The following is a 19,594-nucleotide window of genomic DNA, read 5'->3' as shown; positions in this document are numbered from 1 at the left end:
TACAGATGTACATGCAGACAAAACACCCATATACATAAAGAAATCTTTAACAAAAAGTTAAAGAATTGACTCATGCAGGCTGGGCCCACAATCTCTCAATTAAGCTGAGACAGGCCAGATTCACAAACTAGAATGTCCTTCTCCCAGCGACACTATTATCAGATCCTCTTTATTCTCTACCTTCTAGCGGTAATGGAAAAAAAAATATCTTCTACACCAAACTATTTAGCAAAACTAGTTATAAGTAAAGGTGGCAAATGAGTGAAACTACCCAAACAAAGCTGGTCCACCCGACTCCTCATGCGCTCAGCCCCACAGGACACCAGGAGGCTGGCGCTCTCTAGCAATTCCTACTAGCCTGGAAAACTGCTAATCAAGACAAAAGCTTTAATAGCTAGTTGATAATCTTTATTTGTAGAAATTTACTCTATGCAAATTACAAAACAATTTTATGTACAAAATGAGCATCCCAACATTAACGCATGATAAATAAAATCTAATACACTGTAATACAAGTAAAAAAAAATTGAACTGCATAGGAATATTCTAGAATAAAATCTATTATCTTTGGTTAACTATTTTGATTAATCTTAAATATCTATTACTTTCCATAATCAGCTTTGTATTACTTAATAAAAAGCACCTTTCCCCCATGTTACATTGTTTCTAGGACTTAAGTAGGTCAAATATCAGCTATATTATTAACAGGATACAAGCTCCAGAAAATGGCACCATCTTATTGGAAAAGCCTGTGTGTATGTTTCTTAAAACCCTGCCTTCCTATATCCCCAAGACACTACTTTCCTGATGTTCAAATGTCAGTGTATGTTCTGTACTAAGTCTGATAGAACAACTAAGAATGGACATACACTAAGTCCTGGTTATGTGGGGTAACATGCTTAGAAGAGCAAAAGGATAACCAATCAGAAGTATAAAAAGAGCTTTATTGGTGCATATATACAAATTTACAATGTCAGAAACTGGAGAAATACAAACAGCTTTAAGACACAATTTGCTTTTTCCTTCAGTTTAAAGTGACCTTTCCTGATTGTGATACAATAGAAAGTACACAACAGTGAACTGCTTCTTAAATACTGGAATCTTATGGAGAACACATCCACGCATAGAAGGAAGGTATATTTCTGAAGTGGGTAAGGCGATGAAGACAATACACAAAGTGGCTTATTATACTTATTGCCACATACTTAGGGGGGGAATTTCTCAAAACCAAGGATCTAAACACCTGATGCTGCTGCTACCTCCTGTGCTGCAAAGCGAGCGTTCTAGGATTGCTGAGAACTACTCTTGAGTGTGGCCATCAGCACAGATCAACACTTCAGGGGCAGCAGACTTGAGGAGGTCAGAAAGAGATCCTGATGGTCAAGCAGGGTAGGATACAGAGCTGCCTTAATTGCACTTGTTCTGGAGTGGGGAGGGAGAGTACCACACTAGAACTAAACAAGCCTCGACTGGGCAGGGAAGCCCTTCACTTTTGCCAGCAAGTCCTATACAGAGATTCCATGCCCATGACTCCCATGTCTGACTCATATCTAACATGCTAAGGTTGCCAGTGTGAGAATAAAGACAGCCAGGTCAAAGCAGTTCCAATCACCTCATTCCAGCCAACAGAAAAACTGTACTTCATAAATGGACAACTTTGTATGCACGCATCCTTGCCCAGGAAATGTACATGTTCTTCCTCAGAACATTTTACAGTTCATCTGACAACAGTTTAAATCTGGTTAAGACTGAACATACAACAAAACAAAAATGAAAACTATGTGCTGGGAGCCATTTTCCTTCTCTTCAGTCTGGCTCGCCAATCCTCAGGAAGGGCTTCAAAATTAGCATTTCTTTCTGCCAGGCCACTGTGAAAACAATTTGCATATTATTACTTCATTGGAAAGAAAGAGAACTGAACTCTCTAACTGAAACTGAAAATTGGATCTCACATCCATTCAGGAAAATGTTTCAAGTTTCTCAGCCAAAGCAACATGTGTATTCTCCATGAAGGACTGTAACTTTAAGACTAATGCCACAAGCCTCTGCCCACATCTGTAACAGCGCCCTCTTACCTCACCAGCTGCTGCTGTTTCCATTCCTCAATTCGCTTCTGTGCAGTCGATTCCCGGTCGTCTTCACTGGAACTTGAATTATCTTCTTCATCTAACTCCCGCTGGATACTCTGCCATTTCTTTACCAAGGACGGCATTTTAGTCTTACTTTTCTTTGCCTAAAACAAAGTGGTAGGTTAGTGAAATGCAATACTGAACAAGGAAATAGATCTTTTACACTGGAAACTAAGATCTTCCCCTGAATCCAAGGAATATAGATGATACTGCATGCATCCTGAAAGGCCAAGACTCAGAAGTATCGTGGAAGTGGCAGAAAGAAGGTTAAGAATGTGTGCAGGTGGTATGACGTGGCTGGTGCCCTCTTAAACTCACAGCAGCTGTATTGCCTACACAAGACTGGGCCTGTCATAAAGGGGGCAGGAGTTGATGGGGCCCCATTCTTTCCTGCGGATTTATACAGTTAATAGTTGATGGAGGAAGGAGAGACATTATTTTTGGTGGTGGTATGCTCATGCTCCTATAAACTATAAAACTCACTATCATAAGATAGAAGCTGGGCATGGTAGTGCGTGCCTTTAATTCTAGTACTCAAGAAGCAGGAGACGGAGCTCTGAGTTTGAGGCTAACCCAGCTTACAGAGTGACAGGACAGTCAAGACTATTCAAAGAAACCCTGTCTTGAAAACAAAAGACATAAAGGTAGAATGTCACGTGTTTTATGGGGGATGGGGATAAAAAGAATGTAGACAAGTTGGAGGAGAAAGGGGGTTTGTGTGTGAGCATGCTGAAAACACATTATGGATTAATGCATGTACAAGGTTTCATAATGCGGGCCGGGGAGATGGCTCAGTGGTTAAGAGTACTTCCTGTTCTTTGCAAAGGAACTAAGTTTGGTTCTAAGCACTCACATCAGGGGTACTTAAGTCCTAGAGACTCCCATGTTCTGTCTGGCCTCTGCAAGTACCTGTGTGTACACAAGCACATATACATAACTAGGAGGGAATAGATACTTGGATGGAATCCACAAAGGACCTCGGTGCTGGGGTCTACTACCCTGTCTGAGCTCCAGGGATACCAGGTTCACAGATTTACATGTATGCAAAACACATATGAGAGTCTTTTTTTCCTTTTACAAGACAGGGTTTCACTATGTTGCTCTGGCTGTCCTGAAACTCACTATGAGGCTGGCCTCAAACTCACAGAATTCCACCTGTTTCTCCCTTCCAAGTACTGGAATTGCCACTACTGCCTGGCAATTTATCTTTTTTTTTATTAGATATTTTCTTTATTTACATTTCAAATGCTATCCCGAAGGTTCCCTATACCCTCCCCCTGCCTCTGCTCCCCTACCCACCCACTCCCACTTCTTGGCCCTGGCATTCCCCAGTGCTGGGTCATATAAAGTTTTCAAGACCAAAGAGCCTCTCTTCCCAATGATGGTTGACTAGGCCATCTAAATAATTATTTTTGCTATGTGAGTATTATCACCTTAAACATTTTTTTTTTTTTTTTGGTTTTTCGAGATGGGGTTTCTCTGTGTAGCCCTGGCTGTCCTGGAGCTCTTTGTAGACCAGGCTGGCCTCGAACTCAGAAATCCGCCCTCCTCTGCCTCCCGAGTGCTGGGATTAAAGGCATGTGCCACCACGCCCAGCCTAAACATTTTTTTTTAAAGATTTATTTATTATATTTAAGCACACTGTAGCTGTCTTCAGACAGGGCATCAGATCTTGTTACGGATGGTTGTGAGCCACCATGTGGTTGCTGGGATTTGAACTCTAGACCTTCGGAAGAGCAGTTGGGTGCTCTTACCCACTGAGCCATCTCACCAGCCCTTAAACATTTTTTTAACTGAAGAAGACTCACCTTATCTTTCTTCCCCTTTCTCGTCTTCTCTGGTGGTGGCACTTTGGGAGCTGGTGGTGGTGGTGGTGGTGTAGGTGTAGGAGGAGGAGGTGGAGGTGGAGGTGGTTCTACAACAGCAGGTACTGCCATAGTTCGAGCCTGAGCTGGCTGCAGTGATGGAGTAGTCACTCCAATTGGGACAGAACATTCAGCATAACTCATAAGCGCAGGCGCTGCTGCTAGTCCAAGGTAATTTGACTGCAGGCTCATCCCTCTGGACTGATGGCCCACCCCTGCTGCTGCATGGCTAACAGATACTGCTTGGTGTGTCATCCCAACAGCCTGGTGACCTAACACAGGAAACATAAAAGGAAACTATAAAAAGGATACACTGCAACAAGAGAAGGGAAAATAACCTAGGAGTTAAATCACAAAATGATTGCAATAGACTTTTTCCCTTAAAAATATTACATATTTGCTAAATGTAAAACATTAAATTTTGAAACTGGGCATGGTGTGCATGCCTTTCTTCTTCAGGTATTTGAAGTGCAGAGGCAGGTGGATCTCTGTGAGTTTGAGGACAGCCTGGTCTACAAAGCCAGTCCAGGACAGCCAAGGCTGTTACACAGAGAAACACTGTCTCAAAAATCAAAACCACAAAATGGTAACAAAACTCAAAACAGAAAAAAAAAATCTTGCAAAAATAAGGAAACATACCAAATGTTTAAGGGTAGTTTTTTAGTAACTAGAAATACTAAGTAGTATTTTCATTTTTTAAGTTTTATTTATTTTTTATGCATGTGAGTACACTGTTGCTTTCTTCAGACATAAACATCAGATCCTATTACAGATGGTTGTGAGCCACCATGTGGTTGGTGGGAATTTAACTCGGACCTCTGGAAGGGCAGTCAGTGTTCTTAACCACTGAGCCATCATCTCTCCAGTCCTATAAATAGTATTTTCAATCAAAAGTCTTCTGTCTTAGGGTTTCTAGTCCTGCACAATCATGACCAAGAAACAAGTTGGGGAGGAAAGGGTTTATTCAGCTTACACTTCCTCATTGATGTTCATCACCAAAGGAAGTCAGGACTGGAACTCAAGCAGGTCAGGAAGCAGGAGCTAATGCTTGCTTCCCCTGGCTTGCTCAGCTTGCTTTTTTTTTTTTTTTAAATTTATTTATTATATGTAAGTACAATGTAGCTGTCTTCAGACACACCAGAAGAGGGCGTCAGATCTCATTACAATGGTTGTGAGCCACCATGTAGTTGCTGGGATTTGAACTCAGGACCTTCGGAAGATCAGTCAGTGCTCTTAACCGCTGAGCCATCTCACCAGACTTCAGCTTGCTTTCTTATAGAACCCAAGACTACCAGCCCAGAGATGGCACCACCACAAGGGGCCTTTCCCCTTGATCACTAATTGAGAAAATGCCTCACAGCTGGATCTCATGGAGGCATTTTCTCAACTGAAGCTCTGTTCTCAGTGATAACTCCAGCTTGTGTCAAGTTGACACAACCAGCCAGTGCACCTTCTAACTTTTCAACTTTTCATCTAATGCTGCAAACAAATGATATATTGAGAACAACCCACTTTAATTACGGTACTTACCTGCAGCTATAGCGGACTGGCTATAGAGAACTGGAGAACTACCAATTGTAGCTGATCTCTGAACTACTGCAGTGCTCATTTCTGGAGCCTTTCTCTTTACTGCTTTATTGGATGGAGGACTAGAGGCAGTAGAATCAACTGAACTCTGAAAAAAAACAAAAACAAAAACAAAAAACCAATCGAGTTAGTGCTACAAAATAAATCCTTTTGAAGTAAAGCATGCCAATCACTGTCCAACCCCCATGACTACGCTGAGTGCCAAGGGCGTCATTACCTGGCTGGCTACAACTGTGGTCTGTGTTGAAGGTTTCAAAGGAGGATCCTCCTCTGTCCCGGGGGCAGGAGGCTCCTCACTTCCCTCATCCTCCATTTCTACCTCCTGAATCTCACCGTCTTCTAATGGTGGAGGTGGAGGAGGAGGTGGAGGTGGAGGAGGTGGAGACTCTGGGGGTGGAGGTGGAGGTGGCGGCATTTCCAGAGGTAATGGAGGTTGAAGCACGGGTACATTTGACTGGAGGAGGGTCCAGAATGGAGTAAGTGGCATGAGTGATGAAGAAACTTGACCAGAAAATGATTCTTTACAAAGAGAACCTGGAAAACAGACAAGAGTCAGGAGGACAGCAGCAGCAGCAACAATAACGCCTCAAGACAACTCCTTCAAAGCTAACATTCAGGCCAAAGTTCATCTGACTAGTAGAACAGACACCTGTCCCAACCTAGGACAGCTAGCTAGCTCTCCCATAATCAAAATTGGACTCAGCAAGCCACAGATGTCACCGAAAATACTGGGCAATTCAACTTAGAAATTACTCTATGGAAAGGTTGATACTCAAATACTAGCTGTATTCTTTAGGTCTAGATTTATAAATAAAAATGATGAGAAACTCAGTCATCCAAATCTGTAATTTGGAAATTGATCTTGTGTGTGTGTGTGTGTGTGTGTGTGTGTGTGTGCTGAAATATGTGCCTGTGTGTACAGTGCCCTTAAAGACCAGAAGAGGGCATTAAATCGTTGGATCCCCTTGGGGCTGGAGTTAACAGCAGGTGTGAGCTGCCTAATGTGAATGGTTTCTCTGCCAAAGCAGTATGTACTCTTACCAAGTTCAGCCCCTAGAATTTTTTTTTTCTTTCAAACGTGTATTTCAGCATATAAGATGGCAACAATTCTCTGGAGAATCTTTTTGTTTCAAAAATGAAATAAGTAAACTGTATATCTGTAATACTCATTTTGTTTTATTATTATTGTTGTTTCTCAGTAGGCTAGTTAAGTGGGATGCCACAGTGAAAATGCATTCAAAATAAATTTCACAAAAGTTCCACCTATTTTGGTTAACCTGGATTACTAGTTTTAAAAATTCATTTGCAAGATGCAACTGTGAACTCCCATTCTTTCATATGTGTGTATTACATTTGCTTAATCATAGCAACAGAAAGGGAAGGAAATTTTTGTTTTTTTGATGAATGAAAGGAAATTTATAGGGCAAAATGTCAAAGTAAATGATAATGGAGATTTTCAAGAGTTCAGAGATGTAGAAGATTTGAAACTGCTGCTGCTTTAGCTTGAAAAACTGTATTAAATTTTCGCAAATTTCACAAACACTATTACTGAAGACTGCAGTTTCACTGCTGGGCAGAGCTTTGCAAAGATCAGAGAAAACAGGAGGATATACTTACTTGTAGCCTTCCCCATCCCTCTTTATCGTCAATAGGGAGGTTTCACAATATATGGGGCTATTAGATATATATCCCAGGAATGTTGAGGGAATTTTCTCCCTAAAAATCATAGAATTTAGGAGTAGAAGAAACATGAGAAGTCATCTAATTCAACTTCCTCATTTTAGAGGTAATGAAACCCAGGTGAGAACTCATTGATTTTAGGCTGACAGAGCCAGGCCAGGGGCAAGAGATCAGGCCTGACTCTTGGCCTAGTGCGTTCTAGTCAACTAAGAATGCTTGGAGATGTAGAAGCTTAAGACCTTTACAAATCTAAAATCTTACTGCTGATACATAGATGTAACAACCTGTCAAAATGTATTCTCAAAACTGAATTAAATAAGGGCTCCATTATGGAAGACTTCAGATCAGAGTGAGGGTCACTCATAGTGACTGACCTTGGATGAGGGAAAGCCTAATCCGCCAACAGTACCCACTTTTTAGAGTGGCTTTGTGAATGGAGCAGACAGGTAATACATTGTATAAAAAATATTGACAATCCACACTATTTTTATAATTACTGAGATATTCCTTTTACTGAAGGATATTAAAACTTTTCCACTAGACAACATGAATGCTGTTTTCAGCTAAAAGAACTGTATGTATGACTTTGTTAATTTTTTCCTTGTATTAGCATTAAGTAATACGAATACAGTTATGTACCAACTTTCACACAGTAACATTTTAGAAAAGACTAATTTTACTAAATAGTATGCATAAAGCTATAAATCCTATATTATGAAACAGTATATCAAGATTTCAACAGAACAAGGCAAAAAAATGAAGCATTAAACACTAAAGATGGTTAAATTAAGAATTAAACTTCCTTCTACTAAATTAACTATGCTACATGGAGAATGAACTGGGTCAGCCATGTGACACAGGCAGTTTTGTCTTCAGGTATCATGACAATGGCACGCTGCTAATCAAATCATTACAAGGGACCACAGCAGGCCAGGGTTAATAAAGTGATCTGTGTGACCCAGCAGAAGCAAGCCATCATCTAACCCCTGTCTAAGTGCTATTCAATTAAACTGCATTTGATGCGAGGCCTGTGGATGTTGCTCAGTTGGTAGTATGCTTGCCTAGCATGCACAAAGACCTACATTCCATACCACTGCATAAAACCAGGCACAGAAACATCCACCTGTGACCCAGTACAGTCCAGATGGAAGAGAATTGTGACTTCAAAGTCATCCTTAGCTACACAACAAGCTTCAAGCCAGCCTGGGAACCATTAGATCCTGTGTCCAAAAAAAAAACAAAACAAAACCCCAAAACCCAAAACCAAAGACAAGTCAAACACACCCACACCCCCCCACACACACTTGTAAAATTTAGTAACAAATATAATAACTCAAATCTCAAGCTCCTAAATTTACTTAAACATAAAAGCTGTTTCTCAGACAACACTGATAGTTTTTTGTTTTTTTGAGATAGGGTTTCTCTGTGTAGTCACTCTGGAACTCACTCTGTAGACAAGGTTGTCCTGGAACTCTGAGATCCTCCTGCCTCTGCCTCCCAAGTGCCTAAATTAAAGGGATGTTGTCACCACCACCCTGCAGTAATTTTGTCTTTAGCTTAAGCACAAAAAAGTTAAAGCTGCTTTGGCTGGCATGGTAGCACAAGCCAGTAATTGTAGCAGCTGGTAAGCTGAGCCCGAGTGAGCCTACAAAGCACAATGGGATTCTACCTCAAAAAGCCAAAAGCAGGGGGCTGGTGAGATGGCTCAGTGGGTAAGAGCACCCGACTGCTCTTCCGAAGGTCCCAAGTTCAAATCCCAGCAACCACATGGAACAAGATCTGACGCCCTCTTCTGAAGTGTCTGAAGACAGCTACAGTGTACTTACATATAATAAATAAATAAATCTTTAAAACAAAACCAAAAAAACTCCTAAAACTTAAGAAAACTTAGTTTAAGTACCACAAATGTCTATTACAACTATGCCTCTACTTGTTTATAAATCTAATCCAGTTATTGTTTTTCATATTTATATGAACATTTAATATTGAAATCCAACAAGATGATTAAAGTAATTACCAACAGCTTTTGTTATGTACTAAAATTAGAATTAAATTAAGCTTAAAGATAAAATATTGTGAGGATAAATTTTTTTTTTTTTTTTTGGTTTTTCAAGACAGGGTTTCTCTGTACACCCCTGGCTGTCCTGGAACTCACTCTGTAAACCAGACTGGCCTCGAACTCAGAAATCCGCCTGCCTCTGCCTCCCAAGTGCTGGGATTAAAGGCGTGCCCACCACCGCCCGGCTAATTTCTTTTTTTTTTTGAGTCAGTGTTTCTTTGTGGATACCTAGCTGTCCTGGAATTCACTCTGTAGCTCAACCTGGCTTTTAACTCAGAGATTCACCTGCTTCTGCTTTCCTGAGTGCTGGGATTAAAGGCATTTGCCACCACTGCCCTTAATTTATAGGCAGTCACACTTTACTCACAATAAAATAATATCACCTCACCTTCAGACATGATGCTCTATTATATACTGGATATTGAACTCAATTATATACATTGAACTAAAAGTGAAGCAAAACTTAATTGACTCCTTATGGAGCCTCACAAATGCTAAGCATATACTATTGCTGTGCTAATACCTCTGGACTCTCAAGTTTTCTTTTTTAAAAAATTACATTTTGTGTGTATTATTAAAAACCTCGGTTCTCTCCTTACAGCTCGTGGTCCTGGGTGCTGAGCTCAAGATTATCAGGTTTGGCAGCAAGCACTTTACTACCCACTGAGCCGTTTTGATGGCTCCCTCATTTTTCTTTTTATAAACGACAGTCTTAGGGCTGGGTATGGTGGCTCATGCCTTTAATCTCAGCTCTTGGGAGGCAGAGGCAGGCGGAGCTCTCTGAGTTGAGGCCAACCCGGTTAGCCTACATACTGAATTTCAGAAGAGCCAGAGCTACATAGCGAGATTCTGTCTCTAACCCACCCCAAACCCCAAAGAAGGGGGAAAAAAAGACAGTTTTAATCATTGCTTTGCCAACAAAAACATGTACATATTAACATATTATCATCTTTATAACCTTAGAAGGGAACACTGTTGGTTTTAAATCTTTTTGGCCTTGATATAAAATTGGATTTTATTTAGACTAAGTTCACCAGGAATGTAAAAGTCAGTTTTATCAATAGTTTCCTTCTAGTTTCAACTTTTATTGTAAGAATGGCTTTCAGGTAAGAATGGCTTAAGGTTTACCATACAGCACCAACTATGTCATCAATAGGATAAAACAGCTTAATGCTTGACATTAAAGCATTAAATAAATAAACAAACGTGAGCTGGTGAGATGGCTCAGTGGGTAAGAGCACCCAACTGCTCTTCCGAAGGTCCTGAGTTCAAATCCCAGCAACCACATGGTGGCTCACAACCACCTGTAACGAGATCTGACTCCCTCTTCTGGATAAATATATAAATCTTTAAAAAAATAAAAATAAAAAAATAAAAAAATGTAATTTGTTAATTGTACAGTATCAACTAGAGTTATAAAAACAAGATATCACAGGCGAGAATCCCAATTGGTGGTGTATACCTGTAATCTCTGCACCTAAGAGGTGAGGGCAGAAGGATCGTGAGTTCAAGGACAGCCTTTTCTTATCTGTGTAGGAAGTCTGAGAAGAGTCTGGGGTCTGTCTCAATAAACTAAGGTAGTGGAGTGGTCAGGAATACAATCACCAAAAAATCAAGCCTCAGTTCATTATCTAATAAATGAACAAAAAAGTAAGTCTTAACCTGTTATTAGAAATCCTGTCACTCACTGCAAAAGTCAACTTCTGAAACGAGCTACAGAGTAAAACTCTTTCCTTTTGCTAAACTCTAAAATTACTATAATCTGTGAATTTTAGTTTTAGTTGAACTGATGTTCTATCTAAGCTACTTAGTGATGTTAACAAGATCATCTGGGATATGACTGCAAACTTCTTTTTTTTTTTTCCAAGACAGGGTTTCTCTGTGTAGCCCTGGCTGTCCTGGAACTCTGTAGACCAGGCTGGCCCCGAACTCAGAAATCCACCTGCCTCTGCCTCCCGAGTGCTGGGATGAAAAGCGTGCGCCACCACGCTTGGTGACTGCAAACTTCTTGACGGGAGTGAGCACTGTGTGTGCTGGAAATCTGTGTGTGGTGTGTATGGGGGGGTGTGGGGTGTTCCACCAGGCTATCCTCAAATTTGAAATCTTCCTGCCTTACCCTCTTATGTGCTGATAAAATGACCTACGTGACCACCATGCTGACTAAGTCAATTATAAGTTTTGAGTCCTTTCTTACTGGACAGCCATGATTAGCCTGCCTCTCTGTGTCAAAGATCAGGGGTACAGCATTTTTAAAGACAAAGTCACAATTTTATCCTTGCTCCAGGAGGTTACATTAGTGAAAGACTTAGAATAAAGCCTAGTAACATCTGCTTTCTTTGCAAGGCTCATAGCATCTTCCAGCCACTGCAATGGTATGTCTAAACAATGGCCAAGGTCACGGATAGCCCCAGAAGGGTCACCAAGGTGAATGTGGTACTGGGCATGAAAGGCTGAGCAGTGGCTAAGCAGGCACAAAATACTGCTGGGTCAGAATGGCAGTACCTTATTTCACTGAAATAAGCCGTGTGTGTGTGTGTGTGTGTGTGTGTGTGTGTGTGTGTGTGTGTCTGTCAGTCTTTTTTTTGGAGGGGGAGTGGGGACAGACAGGGAACGACAGGGTCTTGCCACAAGTCTCCTGGCAACATCAGACATAATCACAGGAGGTCCAGACAGGAAGATCTCATTTAAGCCAAAATCTGGGTTACAGAGTAGTCTCTGGTTAAAACAACCTAAGTAGTTAGGAATACGTGCTAATCCCGGGTTTACTTCCCAGTACCACTAAAACCAGAAAAGAAGCAAGAGAGGGGGTAAGAAGGAAAGCAAGGAGAGGAAAAAAAAAGAGACTTGGCAAAAAACTTATTTTCTTTTATAAATTGTCAAACTATGTGAGTCTTATAAGCAGCTGCTTGGCTCTCAGGATAAACTAAGGAGCCCACTTATGGATTTCACTGAGTTGGGAGGCACCCTGGAGAGAGAGCTAATATATCTGGGTATTTTTCCAGATGAGCTGTGGCACCCACTCCGCAACTCACAATCATCTGTAGATTCTGAGGAAGTCTGACTTGCTGCTCTTCTGGCCTTTGAGGTGCCAAGCACCAAGCACACACACACTATATATGGTGCAAGCATGACAGTCTAGTTCAATCAGTACCAACTGTGCTTTACAAACAAGCAAACACTCTGGATGTGGCTATAGTCCTCCCAGCACTCGGGAGGCAGAGCAGATGAATCCTGAGTTGGAGGACAGCCTGGCCTAGAGCAAGTACCAGATCACCGACACAGTGAGACCCTGTCTAAAAGTGAGAGAGGCATGTGTGGTGCCTGCTTGGAATCCAAGCATTATTGAAGCACAGAAGGTGGACCAAGTCCAGATCAGTAAACTTAACCTCATCAAGCAATTCCAGGTCTCAGTTGAGAGAGCCTTTCAAAAAATGTGTCTGGCTTCAAAGGAGTGAGATATAAAGCTGGTAGGTCTCTGCTTGGGCATTCACAGACGGGGGGGGGGGGGGTAAGAATCACAAAACCATCACAATTCCTCTAGGACTATCTTAAATGGGAAGTTTTACCCATTTCTGATCAGATTTATCTAAAAATACCACTGACAAACTTAAATCCCATTGACTGCTAGAATAGATCCTACTTCTATAGCTTTTCTTCCTATCATTTTGATTTATACTTAATAAGAATATTTAGAAGACTAGTGAAAGTCAGAAATGAGGCCAAAATATCAAGTTGTATAAAATGAAAACCCATCCTTATTTTTACTTCACAGATCTGGAAATTCCAACACCTAGTCCTTGCATAGCCATTCCTGTCTTTCTCTGTTACATGAAAGAAGTATGGTTATCTTTGTATTTTTTTTTACATTTTAAAATTTTTTATGAGTTCACATGAGAAGAGGGCATCGGATTCTATTACTGATGGTTGTGAGCCACCATGTGGCTGTTGGGAATTGAACTCAGGACCTGTGAGAGTGCATCCAGTGCTCTTAACCACTGAGCCATCTCTCCAGCCCTATGAATTATTTTTGTTTGATACATAAAATTTGTACTTATTAACAGAGTACACAAAACATGTACTAATTAATATTCAGAGCATGAAATATTTTAAGATCAAAAGGTACTATTTTTTTTTTTACTTTGACGGCAGAGTGATACACTGACTTAATTCCTTTTAGCTAACTCATGTGTTCTCACAGTTTAAGTTGGACTTCAATTAGCATGTTATTCCTATGCTATAAACTGTCCTGTAATAAAAAGACTCATGTTCTTTTCTCTAAAACTATTGTTCTACTAGAACAGAACAAACTGTCTTACCTGTGGGATTCTCAGAAGGTTCTGGAGAGTTTGGATCAGTGCAGGTTTTGTCTTTCACGGTCAGCTTAGGAAGACTCTCATCTCTAACTTCCTGTGTTTGGCTTTCTTCCTCCTCCTCACCATCTGGGAATTCCCACTGAGACTCGCCCGACTGTTCGTTTACATAGAAATATCGTCTATGATCCCTAAATCACAAGAAAGAAAACCCATGTTTTAAAATCTGTTCTCCTACAGAGACACTTCCATTGGGTCCTGTCCCAGGACAGCAAGCAGTCTGCTCTCACAGGGACGAACCTCTTCTTATGGTCTGCTATTCACAAAGGCCACAAAGAGCTTTGACAATTGTGGATGGAGAACCCAGGATAACTCAAAGCTATTTGCACTGCCAGCAGCTCTGTGAATACAGCCCTTAGCCCTCGCCAACAGATGACTTAGAAATCATTTGTTTTGTTTGTTTGGTCTTTTTTTTTTTGCCAATGTAAAACCGGGTTTCAAGTGTCATTAATGAAGGGACTCAGTTGCCTAGAACACTAGTTTCCCTTCCAAAGAAGAGAACATCGAAGTGAAAGGTGACTCTTCCCCTCTTGGACCGTGGAATTCATTTCAAATTCTTGATATCAAACACAGTGAAAGCTAAAGAGAGGGAGAGGATCTGGGAGCTGAAAAATAAAAGAGCAAAGATTTCAAATAACGAAAAAAAAAAAAAATCAAGAAAAGCCAAATATAAAAAGAAATGTTTTCATCTGACCTGCTGGCAGAGGATAGTAATCTTGTTCTTCATTCACTTCTGCAGTCACGAAGTTTTCTTTAACTTCACCGAGGTTAATCAGGAGTAGTTGCTTCCAGAGGTCCTGTAAAGCGCACAGAGCTCTCGCATGCGCTTAACCCCCAAGCCCGCCCTACTCCGTGCAACACTCTGGAGAGTAAAAACCGGCTTTGTCCAATCTTGGGAAAAAATCTGTTACATGGAACACTTTTAAACATTGCTTTTTGTTTTTCCGAATGTGTGGCTGGCCAAAATCTGCTCGCAGGCTCTTTGCCTGCCCTGCACCACTAACTGCAGCTGCTCAGTCTCCAGACAGGCTGTCATGGCGTCAGGTGGTGGTGATCACAATCATGTCTGAGATGTCAAAGGTGAAAGGTAAAAAGGGGAGAAGAGTGCGTACCTGTCCCAGTGGCAGGACCAGCCTTTAGGAGTGGCGTTTATTTCATACTGTTTTAGCTGTTCTGCAGCATCCTGAAGCTTTCGTTTTAGGTAATTTCCATTGAGAGCCCCTTCCCGCCAGTCTGCAATTCGAGTCTAGAATCAGTAGAGAATTAATTAGGACTTACGCCAGGAAACAGAAAAAAGGGACTCTTAAGACTGTATCACATCGGGTAGTGGTGGTGCATGCCTTTAATCCCACCATTTGGGAGGCAGAGGCAGGCCGATTTCTGAGTTTGAGGCCAGCCTGGTCTACAGAGTGAGTTCCAGGACAGTCAGGGCTTTACAGAGAGACCCTGTCTCAAAAAAACCAAAACAACAAAAAGAGACTTCTAATGGAAGATATCACCTTAATTAAAATGTATGTCTATTAAGGTGGTATTTGCTTTGATTAATAAAGTGTTACTACTACCTGGGGCTGACAGTTCAAATATGAAACCAAAGTTAAAACTGCAAAGCACATTTAAAAAAAAAATTATTTAAAGGCAAGAGTGGTGGTACATGCCTTTAATACCAGCAGAGGCAGGAGGATCTCTGAGTTTGAGCAACTACACATCAACCTCCAGGGCTGCCAGGACTGCATAGACAGACTCTGTATCAAGCACTCCCTCACAAAATGATGTTATTATTATTATTTAGGTGTGCATGTCTTTTGTGTGGGTATATGATGTGCTCTGAGTAGAGGTTCAAGGACAACTCTGTAGAGTTGGTTCTCCCACCTTATGGGTTCTGGGAATCAAATGACAGTCATGTAGTCTTAGTGCTAGCATTTAGGCCCACTGCCAACATCTTAATTCCCTCTGTACATCAGGTTAGCCTCAGACTCAGACATCCACCTGCTCCCTCCCACCTTCTGGGTGTTAGGGCTAAAGGTGCATACCACCACTACTTAGTTACACAGTGTACTCTTAAGACAGAAGGCCATTTATGGGCTATGAAGACAGCGTGGTTAGTAAAGTGCTTGCCACAAGTACCAGGACAGGAGTTAAGAAATAAAAACGAGGCAAACACCATGGTTCCCCAGTAATTACAACACTCAGAAAGTGAGTCAGGGAACACCTGGAGCAAGTCAGCCAGATGAAGCAGCTAAACTGGCAAGCTCTGGATTCAACTGATAGACAGTGGGAGCCTCAGAATAAAGTGAAGTGCAACGGAGAACAATTCAGCCTGAGCCACCACATGCATGCTTGCCCAAATACAGAAACGCCACATATACATGAAAAGAAAAGAAGTGCTGTCAAGAGGGTTGGCTCGGCAGAACCCCAGTCTGGTTCCCAGCACCCAGGTCAGACAGCTCACAATGCCTTTACTTCCAGGTCAGGGCACCTGGCATTGTCTTCTGGCCTCTGCAGGCATCTGAACACATATGGCACACAGACGCATGAATAAAATAAAACTTCTATAAAATGTAAGTTTGTAATCTCAGCACACTGGAGCCAGAGCCAGGAGGATTTCTGATGCCCTCTATAGTAAGCTCCAGGCCACAGCTACAAGTAAATCAAAAATAAGACAACAACAAAACCAGCTGCATTACCTCAGTCTGTAAGAGCAGCACGTGAAAGTTGGAGATGGACTGTCTGTTAATCCCTAGGAATTCAAATTTACTTGTCAGGGTATTTGCCAGTTCTCCAATCTGAAACTGTAACAGAGAACAGAAAAATTAAACCCAGAACTCCAGCACTCCTTTCTATACTATGCATAGTCTTCCATTTATTATTACTGGTAGTAGGATTTATGGCCTACAGATAGATGATTGAACTAGTTATGTTTAGGCTCCTAATTTATAAATGTCACATAAAGAATAGATAAAATATTTATGTACGCATACATGGATTTTAACAGCGGAAGAAAGATCCCAATCTTAATCAAATTTACACAAAGTAGTGATTTTGAGAGGGTGGAATAATAAGGAGTAAAATCTTTCATCCATAAAACTGGGAATCTAATGTACAGCATTGAGACTATTGTCAACAATACCATATTGTAAGAGCTGGAGAGATGGCCTAGCAGTTAAGAGCACTTTTCTTTTTCCTTTTTTTTTTTTTTTTTTTTTAAATCTTTAAAGATTTATTTATTTATTATATGTAAGTACACTGTAGCTGTCTTCAGACACTCCAGAAGAGGGCATCACTATGAGGTTACAAATGCAATTGGAAACAAATTTGCCATTGTTTAAAGACAAGTATTTCACATAGGAATTAAATCTTTTCCTCTATTTAGTACTTAAAAATCTGAGAAGCCTATATTAGTAAATTCATTCTTTCCAGCCAAAGCTTAATCTCAAAGTAAATATTAATAATTTTCACATAATTTCTTAGCATTAAAGTTGTTATTCCAGCCTTAAATGGAATCTTTTAATCTAACCAAGTGAAAGCCTTAGGTTTGGACACAGTAGAGCTTATGATTTGCTAACAGCATTTAACAGCAGTTTAATGACTGAATCTATAATCCTGGCACTTGGGAGACTGAGGCAGGAGGATCTCGAGTTTTGGGGCAGCCTCAGTCAATGCAGCAGACCCAGATCCACCCCAAGTCAAGTCCCACACTCCGTACTTTCAGGTCCTGCTCTTCCTCCACTTTAGGTGCTATCTGGACTTTGATCTTCTCAGAAGACTCTTCTACTTCCGTTTCTTTGTCTGAAATTTCATCTATTTTTTCGGAATCTTCAGCACCAATTGCTGCAAAACAAAAACTCATGAAATTAAGTCAAAACAATTGAGGTCCAAAACATTTTATTCTCTTTGCAGGAGACACCTGAAAAATAGTATTAGCACTCTTTCTTGCTCGCTTTGTCCACCAGCAACCCTGCACCCAAAGGTCCTCTTTCTGAAAAGGTGACCAGGCCATCCCACTGTTCCACTACTGCATTTACCTTATGGCCTGTTTTCCTGTTCTCTTTGCCATAATGTCTTTCAAAAACCCTTCAATTTCTTAAAAAAGCTAAATATCAAACTTGGAATATGTCTAAATTGAGTGAAACAGGAGGACAGCTTTTAGAACTGGAACCGGAGGTGCCAATGTCAGTTGCCAGGCCTGGGGTGGGGTGGGGTGCCTGTTATTCTAGTTATCTGAGCTTCAGGCCAGTGTGGACTACATAGTAATTTCCTGCCTCAAAAACCTCACCACCAGCCAGTCATGGTGGCACATGCTAATTTGGACAGAGACCAGTGAATCTTTTTGAGTTCAAGGCCAGCCTGGTCTACATAGGCCAGTACCAGGTCACCCACAGCTACAGAGACAACATCTCAAAAACAAACAAACAAACAAACAAACAAACATCCCCAACCCCATACAACTCACTCAGCCTTACTGAAGTGGCTAAGGTTTACAGTCATCAAGATTCATATAGTTGGGCTGGAGAGATGGCTTAGTGGTTAAGAGCACAGACTGCTCTTCCAGAGGTACTGAGTTCAATTCTCAGTAACCACATGGTGGCTCACAACCATCTGTAATGGGCTCTGATGCTCTCTTCTGTGTGTCTGAAGACAGCAACAGTGTACTCATATATACATAAAAAAAAGATTCATATAGTTTTCTACACTTATAGTAGTAGCAGCTACTCTGGATGGGAACAGAGGAAATATGCTTGAACCCTAGTGTAAGTTTCTGGACCAGCTGAAGCAAGCTTGCCAAGACCCCTTCTCTCTCTCTCTTCACAGGGCTTTACAAGTAACATGGGAGCACACCTATGACCCCAACACTTGAGAGGTAACGGCAGGAAAAATTAGTTTGACATCACCAAAAACTACACAGGGAACCCCAGAACAGCCAGGACATATACAGCAACTACAGCCTACAAACTCCAAGATAAAACAAAATAAAAATTACAATAGCACCTCACTTTGTATGGCAGGCTAGCCTAAAACCTATGATCCTCCTGCCTCTGTACTGTGTCAGAATTACAGATGTGGACAGCGACACCTACCCTCAGGCTTTTTGAATTGTAATTAAAAAAATATTATGAATGTATTACATGTCCATGTGCTACTGTGCACATGTGGAGGTCAAAGAGTAATTTTGTGAAGTTAGTTCTCTCCTTCTACCTTTGTGAGCACCAGACACTAAGCACCTTTACCCATGGACCCATCTCACCAGACCTTACTTTTTCTACTTTTCAAATGATCTGAAACAAAATCTATTAGTCTGATTTATTGACTTATAACAATTATATTGTAGAAATCAATTTTGAGTATTACTATACTTCTGATTGCAAGGTTTTGCATGGCAATTCAGCAAGATTTATCAAGTTATACAAGTGTGAGTGGTAAGTCCACAAGGCTTTGCTGTGACTTTGGGCAGAAGGCAGACGACGGGTGGAAAGAGCCTGAAGCTACCCTAGTGACAACTGACAATGAGATGGTGAAGACTCTAGTGGACATCTGACCGCTGATCACCAAGCCACAGAACCTGAATGATGCATACAGGAGCTCAGCAACTTCCTCAGTGCCAGCAACCCATCGTGTTGGCTGGGGCCATTCCACCACCCCTCAGGGTCAGGACAAATCTTCCTGAAGGAAGTTAGAAGAGACAAGTGCCTTTGAACTAAATTAGAAAGAGGGCAAGGCTGTAGCTCTCCCAGTCCCTGGGAAAGCATTTTTGTAACAGCTTCCTTTCATAGACGATAGAATATTTGATGGCAATGTTATCAAGGAAAGAAAGCAAGGATTCAGACAGTTTATATAAACAATGTCACTGGCCATTCTCTGGGACAGAATGAATATTCTCTTAACATTTTTTTTTTTTTTTTTTTTTTT

The 19,594-nt window shown here is 41.1% G+C and overlaps 1 protein-coding gene across 1 annotated transcript in view; it reads right to left on the bottom strand.

Annotated features, from left to right (window-relative positions):
* Positions 1 to 925: 925 nt before the first annotated feature.
* Positions 926 to 19,594, bottom strand: part of Fnbp4 (formin binding protein 4) — a 32,635-nt gene continuing 13,966 nt past the window's right edge. The window contains exons 9-17 of the mRNA XM_021194079.2: positions 17,394 to 17,518; positions 16,375 to 16,479; positions 14,803 to 14,936; positions 13,637 to 13,821; positions 5,799 to 6,115; positions 5,525 to 5,669; positions 3,938 to 4,266; positions 2,076 to 2,233; positions 926 to 1,868 (exon numbers count right to left, since the gene is read on the bottom strand). Of these exons, the coding sequence (XP_021049738.2) occupies positions 1,778 to 1,868; positions 2,076 to 2,233; positions 3,938 to 4,266; positions 5,525 to 5,669; positions 5,799 to 6,115; positions 13,637 to 13,821; positions 14,803 to 14,936; positions 16,375 to 16,479; positions 17,394 to 17,518 (1,589 nt within the window). The 3' untranslated portion in view covers positions 926 to 1,777. The remainder of the gene's footprint in view (positions 1,869 to 2,075; positions 2,234 to 3,937; positions 4,267 to 5,524; positions 5,670 to 5,798; positions 6,116 to 13,636; positions 13,822 to 14,802; positions 14,937 to 16,374; positions 16,480 to 17,393; positions 17,519 to 19,594) is intronic.

Source organism: Mus pahari, chromosome 3 (assembly GCF_900095145.1).
Source record: "Mus pahari chromosome 3, PAHARI_EIJ_v1.1, whole genome shotgun sequence".
In the NCBI taxonomy this organism is placed as follows: Eukaryota; Metazoa; Chordata; class Mammalia; order Rodentia; family Muridae; genus Mus; species Mus pahari.
The sequence above is the reverse complement of the archived record's forward strand: the minus strand, read 5'-3'. Positions and strand labels throughout refer to the sequence as shown.